Below are 13,607 nucleotides of genomic sequence, written 5' to 3' on the forward strand. Positions count from 1 at the left end.
CCTGATGTCCGGGCTACTGTGGACAGCGGGGAAGGGCCCAGCGTCCTGCCCAGCGGGCTCGCCCCGCAGCCGCAGCCCCGCGCCCGCCGCGATCCCGCAGGGACATCCCCGCGCGGCCTCCCAGCGCCATCCCGCGAGGCCGCCCGGCGCCGTCGGGAGCATCCCAGTCACCGCCTACATTGCCCGGCAGCCCCGCGGCCCGCGGGAAGTGGCGTCCGGACGCATCCGGGAGTGCGGATCCGCTGGAGTGTGCTCCGTGCCCGGTGTGGCGATTGCGGTGGGTCGCGGCCGGGCCAGGAGCGGGAGCTCGGGAGGCGGCGGCCGCGGTGGCCCGTGTCCCACAAACTGAGGCGCCTCTCTCCCCGCAGGTGCGGCCATGGCGGACTCCACGCAGAACGGGCCCATGCCAGGCGGGGCCGGCGGCGGCGGGGCCGTGGTAAGGAGCTCCTGGGCCTGGGGGGCTCGGGCCGGCCGCGGTGCTGCTCCGGCAGCGGGGGCGTCCTGCTGGAATGGCAGCGAGGCACTGCTCGCCCGGGTGCGGGCAGGGGTGAGCAGCTTGCGCTTTCCGATTGAAAGCGTGCTGTTAGTGTGCCGCCGCTCTTGAAAATGGCCGAATAGAAAGTAATTCAGTACGGTAGCACCTGTATTTCAGAGAATCATAGAATATGCTTTGTTGAAAGGGACCCACAAGAGTCATCGAGCCCAACTCGTGGCCCTGCACAGGACACCCCAGAAGTCACACTATGTGCCTGAGAGTGTTGTCTGAACGCTTGAACTCTGACTCTCGAGTCACAGGCTTGGTGCTGTGACCACTTCCCTGGGGAGTGCCCAACCGCCCTCTGGGTGAAAAACCTTTTCCCGGTAATCTAACCTAGCCTTGACACAGCTTCATGCCATTTCTGTAGTTACATTGTGCAAGTAAGATACAAAATCATATTATGAAGGTGGTTATATGTATCTGGTCATTTCCATAGAGATGCACTAGGAATATGGAGGAAAAGAGGAATCTTCAAAAGCTGGTCCCAATTTGGAAAAAAAATATGAACTCTTTCAGGTGGGAGGAAGCTGCCGTTTTGACTCTGATGCACATATAGCCAAAAGCATTCTGTGTTTCACTGGAGCCTTTCTGGCGCTTTGGCTATATCAGGACTGAGGAGGGCTGTAGTTAGGGAGAGCTCAACAACAGGAGAGGTGCAGGGTTACTGTGAAGAGTTTTCTGCTTTTTTCAAGGTCAGGAATTTATAAGCCAAAACAATACCACTTTCCATGTAATGTAGTTATGCTATCTTTACCTCACCCTATATTCCCCCCCCCCCCCCCCCCCCCCAAGAATTGTGGAGATTTAGCCCCAGGTGTGTGCATTGTATTCTAAAAGAAAACTTGAAGTAAAAGTCAGTCAGGTGTAGAGACCCTACATGATGGCATTTGTGAGGCTGACTGTTTAGTGAGGCATGTTTGGATAGAAAAACTATTTTACGGAAGTTCTTACCACTGTATTTGATTGTAATGCACAAAGGAGCCTCTTGGTTCTGAGGAAGCTGAGCAATTTTAAATCTGGCTAGTAACATCATATGAGCCAAGTATCACAGAAGAAAAACCAGCTTTCCACTTCAAGGTATAATTTGCCTCTATTTGAGGTTGGAGAAAGACTTGCAATTTAATAGGGTTGGGAAGAATGTTCGTTGTATGCAAGAATTAAGATACCAACTTCTGTTGGGGCTGGTCTTTTTCTTTTTTCTTTTCCTATGTAGCAATTTCTGATGGCTAACAAGTTGGATACAGCAATGTGGATTTCCCGCTTGTTCACAGTTTACTGCTCAGCTTTATTTGTCCTGCCTCTTCTAGGGTATGTACTGTAATATTGTAAAATAGCATTAAAAATTTACGAATGAACTAGATTCCTTTTGCATAGAATTGTTTCTTCATGTAAGGTAAATTGCTGTTACTCAGTTTACTTGGATGCTTTTTGTCAGAATAGCTTACAGATTTTAGATTGGTTTAAAATACTTGTAGATGTGTTTGGAAAATATATTGAACAAATGTAAATTAGTGGTAAATGCATGTTTTTGTGTGTAAATGGAGTATTATATTGAATTATCTTAGGCACTTGCAGTAAAATCAGTGTTAAACAGTTTCTGGGTTATTTTTTGGGAATAGTGCTTATGTACAATAATAGAAATAAATACTTTGGGTAGTGTTTGGTTGTGATGCAATTCTCGAGGGTAGAAGACTGCTGAGCTCGGTTCACATGGTAACATCTCCTCTGATGATTTGCAGGTTGCATGAAGCAGCAAGCTTTTATCAGCGTGCCTTGCTGGCAAATGCTCTTACCAGTGCCCTCCGACTACACCAAAGGCTACCGCACTTCCAGCTTAGCAGGGCATTTCTGGCCCAGGCTTTGCTGGAGGACAGCTGCCATTACCTGTTGTACTCCCTTATCTTTGTGAATTCCTACCCTGTTACAAGTATCCTTTTCTTGCGTCGTCTTGCTAATGTTTTTAAATATATTAAAAACATGATTCTTTTCATCACCTTTGCCATAATTTGAGAAACTAGCTTGAACTAGTTTGATATGCTTGCTATTTATAGAACATGCTCTATGTAAAATGTGAGAGTCTTATGTTGATTGATCCATATTCAGCTCTATAATTTTAATCAGCTCTATAATTAGTGCACTGCATTTTCTGGCTACTTAGATTTTCTTTTTTTTTGAGGCTTAAGTTTGGTGGATTTTGTGGCCAGCCTCTAGTGATATTTGGAGAAGTTGGTAGTCTTCATTTATTGCCAATACTGGGTTTATCCATGTCTTCTCACTGTAGCAGACATTCATCATGTAGAGAGATAATTATTCAGTAGTAGCTTTCTCAGATAAGTTATTAAACCGATAAAGTCTGCCAAATTTGCTCCTGTGGATTGTCAAAGGTGACACGCCAGAGCTAACATTTCTTTATGCCACACTGTATACACTTAATGTCCTACTCTTAAAATCCTTCTGGCAGAGAAGTATCTACACTCTTGCTCTGTAAAATCTGAATGGCTGGCTACTGCATGTTCTTTGGTAAAGAAATGAATTTTGTAGCATCTTTTAACAAAAAATATGACTCCATGTATTTAAAAGGTTTTGAGTAGTAAGCTCACATGTGCCTTCTGTGTGGAGAGAACACATTTCAGTAGAAGCGCACTGGTGTCTAATGGTGTGTGTTCTATTCCTGCATACTTGCAGACACCCATATTTTGAAGTTAATAAAAAGGCATAGCAAAGAGGTGTAAGAAGCAAAAGGAAGAGCTATAAATACAGGTCTTAGACTTATACTTACCTTCATCCAGTATAGGTCATTCCAGCCAAACTTTTGCAAAGAGCCATCAAGCTATGACTGGTGTAGTATAACATCATGGAGAAATGAAGTACTTGCACAGCCTGTAATTTTCCTTATGTCTTGCTTCAGTGAGTATTTTTCCTGTTCTGCTGTTCTCTTTGCTTCATGCTGCCACATACACAAAGAAGGTTCTTGATGTAAGTATGATATGTGTATGTTACAATTAGTACATTTGGTGTTCTTGGGGTTTGTAAACAGGTTTAAGTTGCAGCTCTGGTTTGGTTTTCTTTGGCTGCCCTAGAGTGAAACTGTAGTATGGAATTTCAGCACAGAGAATTTGAGAAGATTTTTTTTGGGGTTGCTTGGGTTTTGTGGGGTTTTTTTTTTATGTTTTCCCCTTCTGTGGAATGATCTGTTGAAGTTGACACTAATTATTTTTCTTCGAATACTTTTCTTTGAAGGAAACAAAATCTGTGGAACAGTTAAGTTGAAACTTAACATGTGTCTTTTTCATAGCCTATGAATTTTACTGTTCTATTTCAGTAGTAAAGTAACGAACTGCAGGGTGAGACGAGCAAGCAAAATACTTGCCAGTTGGACTTGCTGTTTAGATGCCTTGTACATCTTAACGTAACTCCAGGCTTTGGTGTTCCTAACTGGGCTGTCTTGCTACCATGGGCACTTTCTCCTAGTGGACTGAACAAGGCTTGTGGCTGTCTCTGTGCAGTTCAGCCTAAAATAGGTGGATGAGAGTATTGCAGTATCTGATGCTTTTAATTGAACTCTGTAAATTATGGAGTTCCAAGCCTGCAGTAGTTTTCCTTAGGATATTAATCTCAAAACTGATGAAGTCTTGAAATGTTGAAGTGGGTGGTAAATAGCAATGGTTTGCATTTTGTTTTCTCTGTACTAATGAAGATAGGTGTAACTTTAATGTTTTCTGTAAATAATTTTTTCTTCTTTAAAGGCACGAAGTTCAAATAGTTTGCCCTTTTTGAGAAATCTCTTAGAGAAACTGAATGCTAATCAACAGAATATTCTAAAATTCATTGCTTGCAATGAAATTTTCCTGATGCCAGCTACAGTTTTTATGCTCTTCAGGTAAGAATTATGATAAATATTTAAATAATTAGAAACTTGCTACACAAGACTGCCTTTTGCAAATGAGTTCTCTGTGGATCATAGTACTCCATTTTTATGGCTCTGGCTGACCAAGGCCTGAACATCAAATAAAATTTAAGTGATTCTTAGGCTTTTTAAGTTGGTGTATCCTGACATCAAAAGGCATTCACTATGATGTAACTGAGCACCAAAAACCTTCCCTTTCATAGTGTGGGTGGTGAGTCACGTGGGAGTTTTTCAGGCTTGAAACTTGAATTCGCCTACATTTCTATCAGTACATTGTTCAGTAAGTTTAATTTTGGTTTGTTTAGTTGAATATTAAAATCTCCAGCTTCACAGGAAGTGAACTCTTAGTTTTGACAATTGGATGCCTGAAATTTAAATGGCAAAGTTTCATTATGCAAAAAGTGTGCAAGCAGGAGTAGGTTGCATTCTCTCCTCTGCTGCTTCTGAGCAGTGACCCTTCAGTTTTTGTTTTTTTTTTTTTTTTTTCCATTTGATTGTGGCTGCTGTGCAGCCTGTTTAAGTCATTTTAGGGATCCTGAACATGTTGGAATCCTGCTGAAGTTGTATAGGCATAATGACCTGCCAGTCACAGAAGTTTGGGTCATTGCCTTTTAATATTTGGAGGGGGAATGCAGCATTTGTTCCATACAAGTTATAGCATAGTGGGGACGTTTCTCTTGAGTGGTCTCATAAGCAGTAAAAGGGAGGCTTTACCTTCTTGGATAGGATACATAATTTGTCTCTATCTTTTGATATATCAGCTGAACATTTCAATGCTTCAGCCCTCAAGGATTGCATTCCATCTGAGACCACTTACCAGCTGACAGATAACACTCTATCCAGTATCTTAAACTTTCAAGTGCTTTGAACTTAGTATAGCTTTTTTTTTTTCCTTTTGCCTCTCTCTGGAGAATGTAGTATGTGAAATATTGCTAGTTGGTATGTCATCTGGTAGATACTGAAGCTTGTAAAAGGTCATATGCCAAACTTTGAAACAGTTTAATTGCTAACTGCAGCTATTGTGAGGTTTTGTTTGTTAAATATTGTAGCATGTTTAATTGTTTGTCAATACTGTACAGGTTCCAAGACTTCCTCTTTCTTCCCTGTTGTAGCTCAATTTCATTTTATTTTTTTCTTCTGGGTAAAGATGCTGTACTTGAAGGAGTTCTTACCATCCTTATCATCATGTTTAAATTCAAAGAGAATTTTTAAATAATGTGTTATTTAAAGTGGCTCAGGCACTAAAACCTGGGGCATTTCTTTGCTTTGCTGTGTGTGGTTTGGGTGCTGTGTTTACACGATGTCACAGCACAGCCATGTCAAACAGCAGTTTTGTGAAATACCAAAGCCACATTTCACTGTAACTGAAATAACTGGGTATTAGCTTGGCATCAAAGTCTCATTACACATCTGCAATTGTCTGCAGTGTGTTCGGAGAAGTTTTGCAAAAGATGCTACAATATGGTCCAGATATTCAAAGTACTGTAATTAGATTGAACAGAGTCACTGTAACTGGACTATGTCAGCCAGTTTCTGGGCTTGACCAACAAGTGTTTTCTTGCTATGGAACACGTGCCCACCATCATTCCTGTGACTCTGCACACCACCAGAAATGAGGCATATAAAAACACTTCATAAATACAAAATCAATACAAGAACAGCACTTCTTTAACTGCTTCATTGAGCAGGTTTATTCTATAATGTTTCTGCATTTGTAAGGGTATAATTATGTACTTTTTCTTGTCAGATCTAGATTTTTTGAAGCAATGTGACCCAAATCTAGCTTTTTTTGTGAGCCCAAGTAATTTGCTTGCTTTTCTTAGAAAAATTCCTGGTTTTGGTGTTTTGTTTTGTCTTTTTGTTGTCCCTAGTAAGTTCTGCTGTACTGTTCTCTTTCAGTGGACAGGGGAGTCTGCTCCAGCCATTTATTTACTATAGGTTTCTTACGTTACGCTACTCTTCTCGGCGAAATCCGTACTGTCGGTAAGTACTAAATGGATTTTGGAAGTTAGTATTTAACTGCATAGTGCTTAGGTATTCAGAAACTTTTCGTTCTAAAATGAATGCAGAACTCATAATACTACATCTGCAAATGGCAACTGTAGAATGTGAAATACCACCTGCTTGCTAAATAAAGCCCTGGCTGGTTAAAGGTTCGATTTATTTCATGTAAGTGATCAGAAATGTACCACCGTTCTTGAATGGGAGCTTTCAGAATGTGCTTGTGTAGTTAAAACTACACTTTGGGAGAAGAAAGCCTTTCTTATCAGAGGGACATCCTTATTTTTAGATTCCAGGTACATCTGAGGCTAAGCCCAAATATGAATAGGCACTTAAAAACTTGTGTAATATTGAGAGAAAAAAAAATCCTGTGGATGATCTTAAATGTGTTCATTACCTTCTTTAGTTAAATTCATGAATAAGGCTAATTGTATTTGAAATAGAACCTTATTGATTTTGAAAGTTGGTCAAGCCAATATTATTGCTTTAGACTTTGAAATCATAAATATTCCTATGAGTGTTTTCTCAGGTGAGTGCTTTCTCAGAAGTTTTCTTACGAGCATTGCATAGCATAAGATTTTGTGAACAGACTTTCCAGTCTACTCGATCAGAAAATGGCTTGCTAGAGTGCCAACAAAGTGGCTTTGGCTGCCATGATATGCAAAGACAGGTGTGAGAATCATAAGCTTAATTGTCTTCTACTCCCGATTTTTATAAGAAATCACTTGTTCCATCCTACTACATATATTTATTTTTAACAACACCAGCAATATCTATGAAGTTGCTTTACTACTTTGGTATCTAAAAATAATTTATGCTGTGCAATACTAAAACTGACGTTCAGTAGAACTAGTTTATCCAAAGTGTTCTGCTTGCATTTTTGTAGTTTTAAGGGAAATTGGTGATGAGGGTTTTATTTCTCATACCTGTGTTCTAATAATTGCTTCTGCAGTGCTGGGTTCTTGCATCCTGCCAAGAAGTAGCACAAACACAATAGCCTCCCAGCTCCTTACACTATTTGTGATAAAGCATTATTATTTTTTCTCTTTTTTATAGTGCTTCTGTAGCCTTTATAGGTTTGGGGTTTTTTGTTTGTTTGTTTGTTTTTGTTTTTTTTTTTCTTGAAGGTGGAGTTTTTCTGTTGTCTCTAGTTCAGTAACTTCAGCTAAGGATGAATATAGAGTTAGTTAAAATGTTAATGTTTAAAAGTCAAGAATTCTGAAGCACTTGGAAGCAGCACTGAGTTGGTCTAAAGAATTTAACTTAAAATGTGTATGTGAGTGTGATATTGAGAAAAGAAGTGAATGAAAAAGATATATGTAGATAATACTTCTGATAAGTGCTGTAGGATTTTAAAACTCTTTAAATCTGATTTTTCAGGACTCTCTTCACCGAGCTGAGGATTGTTGTTGAACACTTAATAACGAAGCCCTCGTGCCCTGTTTTTGTTAGAAGACTATGCCTCAGCGGCATTTCCTTTATAAGCAGATTGGCACCAACTGTTGCATAGCCAAATTCAGGCACCCGTGTTTTGTGAACATTCTGAGCAGCTGGCACTTCTGCTGATGATTGGAAATTCCTGGTTTTACACTGATCTCACTCCAGGCTGTATAAAAATACATATATGCTTTTCTTGGAGATAATATGAAATTTAGCATATCAAAAACAAATAATAGAAACTTAAATTAACTGTGCTGTATTGTTAATTGATGAAATAATTAGCTGCATCCTACCTAAACCATGCCCTATTATACAAGTTTGTTGGTTTTTTTTTTTTATATCAAAGATTGTTTGAGATTGATTGAAATTACTATAAAGAGCTCTATGCTCACTAGGTTTATATTAGTTGGAACTATAGCTACTTTAGAATGTCTCCAGTGGATAGCAGTTGATACACATACCTATGCAGTACACTTTGGACAGTATTCTTCTGCTTACTAAATGTATCTGTAGAACTGTTTTTTCCAATTTACTGTACTCAGTGTAGAAATACAGCCCACTTTGAAGTTAAGACAAAGGATTAAAATCTATCAAGGTGACAGAGATAACACTCCTTTCTGAAGGAGAGACTATTTTTATTAATCATACTTAAAAAGAACTCTTCCATGTTTCTACCTTGTGACAAACGCTATTGAAAGAAATACCAAGACTGATCACAGAAAACTCTGTGCAGTCTTCTTGACATAACAAGTTGTTTTACCAAGCCAAACTGCTGACCTGTAGGATTTTCAGACTAAGATGCAATGCTTAAACTTTTAACCATGTCTCAAATGAACTAATCAATGTTATTGAAGTTACTTTTGCAGAGTCATTGCAGATTTGTTCTTGTGTCCACACAGGTGTGAGACTGCAGTAATTCAGGCATGTTAGCTTTTTAGAAAATTAATCTGTAGGTAGCTCTGTATAAATTGTTATTTCTGAGACTCTCATTGTGATGGGAAATTTGCATAAAGATTTGCACCTGTTTAGGCAGCTTCTGAAACAAATGGGTGTAGGATTTCTTGGCATAAATCCATGTAATGACCGATCTGAAGCCAGTGTCATGACTACAGAAGTGAATATTAAATTAAGTGCATAAATTAATTACACCGATTATGCATTCACCCAGCAGCTGAAGGGTAGGTCACGGTAAAATAATACTATCTCTTTGAACACAATTTCTTTCCAGAAATTCAAGGCAAAATATTTGCTGAATTTTCTGTAGTTAGGTTTGTATTCTAATTGCATAAAGTTAAATGGCTTTCATTGGCCTTTTGTAAACTTCTGCAGCACTGAACTTAACTATTCTTCCATGGTCAGAGAAATGTTTTGAGAAAATCTTTCAAAAATAGTCTTGAAGCAAAGTATTTTCCTGTAACTATTGAGTTATCTTGTTTGTGATATAGATATCATTCTGACTTCCCAGTTATATTAGTTTTTAGATCAGAGCCATGTACTTACAACCTTATTTCATTTTTTTGCTCAACCTCTTGGTACTGATGAACCAGTTGGTAATTGAATATGATATTCTTTGACTACTTGTCTTGCTCTCTGAATGTGATTAGCTATTTATAGAATACTCGCACACTGCAGAAGCAACTGCATGCAGTTAATGCTCTACAGCTGCTAAAGACTTGGAATGAGATTGATTATGTGTATATCCTGTAATTAGAGGATTTTATAAAAACTAAAATTTCTACTGCAATAAAGGAGTGTTAAATGTAACTTGCTAGGCTCTTCAGGCTCATTTTCTCTCTTTAACACAACTTACTGATGCTTGAACCTGGAAGTTGAGCAGAATGCTGTCCTGTGTGTATGTGTACATGTTCTTATATTCCCACTGCTGCTTTTGAATTGGGATATAATGTCTTGTGCATTTCTAAATCATTTTATAGGGAATTTTTGCCTTCTAAAGTGCAAAAATTTACGACCCTTTCCTTCAAAATCTAACACAAGAATAAGCACTTGGATACTGGGATAATGGTATTTAATCAGAGAAAAAAACCAGACCTACTTATTACTGTTTCAGTTCCTCAGCATGGTTCTCACCCCTCTGTCATGTTGCATGATGTGTTTTTTGAATGATGACATCAGATTCACTTCAGCTGTTTGCACCCCTGTGATTTAAAAATGAATTTGGTCATCTAAGTTGATCCCGCACACTGGGAGTAGAAGGCAAATAAATCTGTAATTACTGTAAGCCAAATAACATGTTCTTAGTGAACTTTTGTGGTCTGACTGCTGTTATGGGTGCATTCTACTGTTCCTTAATTGTATGATGTTACTAAATTAGAGATGAGTCTAAACTGGATCCAATGTAATGCAGCTGTAACTGAAGGATGCTAAGCAGAGATCCAACTCAATGAATGCAGGAGAAGGATTAAAAGGAGTAAGTGAATGACAATGCTGTGAGTAAGGAGTTTGAAGACTGTGCTATGAAGTGGAACTTAGATGTGGATGCTGAATTGATCTCTTTCTATTAAGGCTTGAAAATGGACCAAGATGAGGAAATTTCATAAAAGGGATTTGATCTGGTTGGGCAGTAGCATATTCTTGGTTTTGCTTGACAAATGAGCAGCTTGTGGCCTGGTAAAGCTTACTTCTCTAACATGCCGAGAAAACATGGAACAATGTTGTAAGAATAATGTTCAAGCCAAATAAATAGGGCAACTGACCTGTGCTCTGCATCAACTCTGATTTTTACTGTAGCCTTTCAGCTGCCTAAGTGATAACATCGAGTTTCCTCAATGCTGGCAAAAACGTTCTATCCTTGAGCCTGCTTCCTCACCACAGTTTGTGACTGTTTGTATTCTAATGATTAAATTAAATGTAAAATGTTGGTTGTATCCTGATAGCTTGAAGGGGTTTTTTTTTGTTGAAAAGAGATGTATGTTCATGCTGCTATGCTGTCAACAGCTAGCTGTGGTGCAGAGACTGTGACAGAAGTCTGTGATTGTAGAAAAATTTTGCAACTGACCATAAAGTGCCTGCCAATCCCAAAATGAAGCAGAAGAGTTTTTGTATTACTGAAAGGTTTCCTACCTAATGTGGTAACTGTTTCCACTGGTATAAATCATACTGTTCATTGCTTTTTGTCGTCTTGCCTTTTGTAAGTAAAGTGCTGTTGCATAGATTCTGTGGGTAGACCAGCCCCTTGCTCTGTACAAGCTTTCTGTAGAAGTGATGCTTCAGTTTAACACTTGTCTGTTTTCATCTGTAGATAAAGTATCAGGAGCCATTGGGTCTTTTGGAGTAGCTAATGGCAGTTAGGATTTCTTGCACACAAAGTAACTCACCAATACATCCATCCTCTCCTTTATTGCCTTTTATTTAATTTTATACATATATTGTCATTTCTGTGCTGTCAGTTTTATGTTTTGCTCCCTTCTTTGATGGGTGTTTAAGTGGAACAATATCTGTTAATGTTTAAAGGATTTAAATAAAAATCATTATAATTATGAGCCACTATTTCTTCTAGCAGTTTTGGAGCTGCTACCTAGGTATGTGATAGTGCTGTCCAAACAAATAACATAGCAAATTATTTTGTACAGTCCGTGTTAGACCCTTTTATCATTAGGCACCTGTACTGCAACATTTGCTGTATAGATGCCATGTTTATTAAGGAAGTTCTTACTTATTTTAAAGACAGGAATGGAGACATGGAAGGAAAGAGCACTTGCCTTAGTGGATGTAAGAGTTCTGGCAGAGCAGGAAATAGAAAAGAGTTGGACAAGTGCTCAGATGAAACTGATTTGTTTCTACTCTACATATGACTTGTTAGTCCTGCGCCTAAAATTACTGAAACTGTGGTCTTAAATACTTTAAAAAGTACTATACCTTGTATTGCTCAAATAGAAAGCACTGTACCTTACAGTGCTCAGATTAGGGTAAAGAAGATATTGTGCTAGAACAACATGTTCTTTTAAAGTGGTGTCAAGAGTTGAATTTCACATGCAGTGCTGGGTGTGGTCCTTGTATCATCATCTCTGACAAAAAATAATGCAACAGAGTAAGATTCCAAGCGCTTAACGTGCTAGATGGTAGTATGGTATGCTAATCTGTTTTAATTGTCTATAATTTTTAATTGCTGTCGTACACCTATTTGTGGTTAAACTATACATACACTGAAATTGGTTAGTGTATCTTTGTATTGTAACTTCTATAGTGCTAGAATAAAGTCGCAGGAACAGTCAGGCCTTGCTGTTTTAAATCACCTTTTAAGGACAGAACCTTAAGAATTCTTTATTTCAAGGATGGAAAGATATCAATATGGATAATGTAATAGAATTTAATCTTGAGTGTGGATTCAAAAATCTTCTTCATAAAATCTCAGCATTACTTTTAAACTTCTCTGCAGAAGCTAGCTCTGTGACAATGGCAGATGTTTTGCAGGTAAAGGAGTTTCATTGCTTAGTTCTGTGCCATCCAGATGGTATAAACTTTTAAAATTAATTGAAAAATTCATCTTTTACTTGTATTCAAGGACTGAGGCACAAAATGCTAATGTAAGGGCTCAGAGGGGAAATATAGTTCTCCTGCATATTTGAGAAAATGTGAAGCCCTTTCAAGAAAATCTAATAAACATAATAATCGCAGGCTGCTGACACTAAGGAAAAAGCACCTCATTCGCTCTTTCTTTTATGCAGCGATTTACTGGTCCCTACTGATTTTCAAATTGGATCACTGCAGTAAATTATCCATACCAGTACCTGTGAAAGAAAGCATTGGGATCCATATTTGTTCAGTGCTGTGCTTAAATCAGCAAGAATGACAAATTTGATGGTATGAAATTGGAAATACCAAGGGCTTCTCTCAGTGAATGAGCAAGTATCTCCATTTGTAATTTATTGTGACCCCTTTTCACTGTATGTGCTTTGTATGTCAAATATTTATTTTGAAACAAATTAAATAGTTTTCTGTATTGATACCTATTGTTTTGTTGATGTTCTTGAAATCAAATTGTGTATTTTTTTTATTTTATTTTAAATATTACCAGTGTGTGTTGCAAAACAGCACTTATTTACATTCAAATCTGAATAAGTTTGAGTTACTGACCAACGGCTTTGTCTTAAGTGTTCCAGGTGCATGTTGGGTGTTGGTTTTTGTTTGTGTTTAGAATAGTGCAGAATGCAGTGAGCTACTGCAGCACCTCATTTACTTTCTCTAGAGAAACAAGAAGATAAAGGTATATATCAAAACAAAAAAAAGGAGCTGATCCCTGCCTTTAATTCATTGGAACAATTCTGCTTTTTATCTGGCATAGGTAATATCAAGTCCTGTGGAAAAAAATCTATCTATGTGCCCAGTTTACTGCCATATTTTCAGTCCAGGTGTTAGTAGAGAGTTGTACACCTGTGTTTTGGCTAAAGTCCTGTCCTTTTAATTTTATGATAGGTTACTTTGTGACTATGATTACATCCTTCTACCTAAGTAGGTGCCACGGCTGTACTGAGAATGAGTTGTGGTAACTGTTGAATTACTTGGAAATTTTGTCAGGATAATAATTTGTTTTGCAACTACTAAGCAAAATTGTGAACCAGTGTTTCTAATAATGTGAACCTATGTTACCCTCTTTTTGTGGGCTAGGCTTAGCTCATTGGTGATGGCACAGATAGTAGCTGCCTTCTTTTCAACCCAGGTGCCAACCAGATAGGCTTTATTCTGCCACTCCAGCCTACCACC

At 38.5% G+C, this 13,607-nt stretch overlaps 1 protein-coding gene across 2 annotated transcripts; it reads left to right on the forward strand.

The window, feature by feature from the left end:
- Positions 1 to 203: 203 nt before the first annotated feature.
- On the forward strand, positions 204 to 9,655 carry TMEM33 (transmembrane protein 33). 2 transcript variants are annotated; one of them, XM_066185669.1, is made up of 8 exons: positions 204 to 277; positions 369 to 436; positions 1,752 to 1,846; positions 2,278 to 2,465; positions 3,447 to 3,514; positions 4,285 to 4,418; positions 6,345 to 6,428; positions 7,827 to 9,655. In XM_066185669.1, the coding sequence occupies exons 2-8, from the start codon at positions 377 to 379 to the stop codon at positions 7,954 to 7,956; spliced, it is 759 nt and encodes a 252-aa protein (XP_066041766.1). In that variant the 5' UTR covers positions 204 to 277; positions 369 to 376; the 3' UTR covers positions 7,957 to 9,655. The 2 variants fall into 2 exon arrangements, with proteins under 2 accessions (XP_066041766.1, XP_066041767.1); XM_066185670.1 differs by lacking the exons at positions 204 to 277; positions 369 to 436 and adding an exon at positions 1,365 to 1,615.
- The last annotated feature ends 3,952 nt before the right edge of the window (positions 9,656 to 13,607 follow it).

This window comes from Chamaea fasciata, unplaced genomic scaffold (genome assembly GCF_029207755.1).
Source record: "Chamaea fasciata isolate MVZ Bird 193981 ecotype frontalis unplaced genomic scaffold, bChaFas1.0.hap1 SCAF_6, whole genome shotgun sequence".
Taxonomy (NCBI): domain Eukaryota; kingdom Metazoa; phylum Chordata; class Aves; order Passeriformes; family Sylviidae; genus Chamaea; species Chamaea fasciata.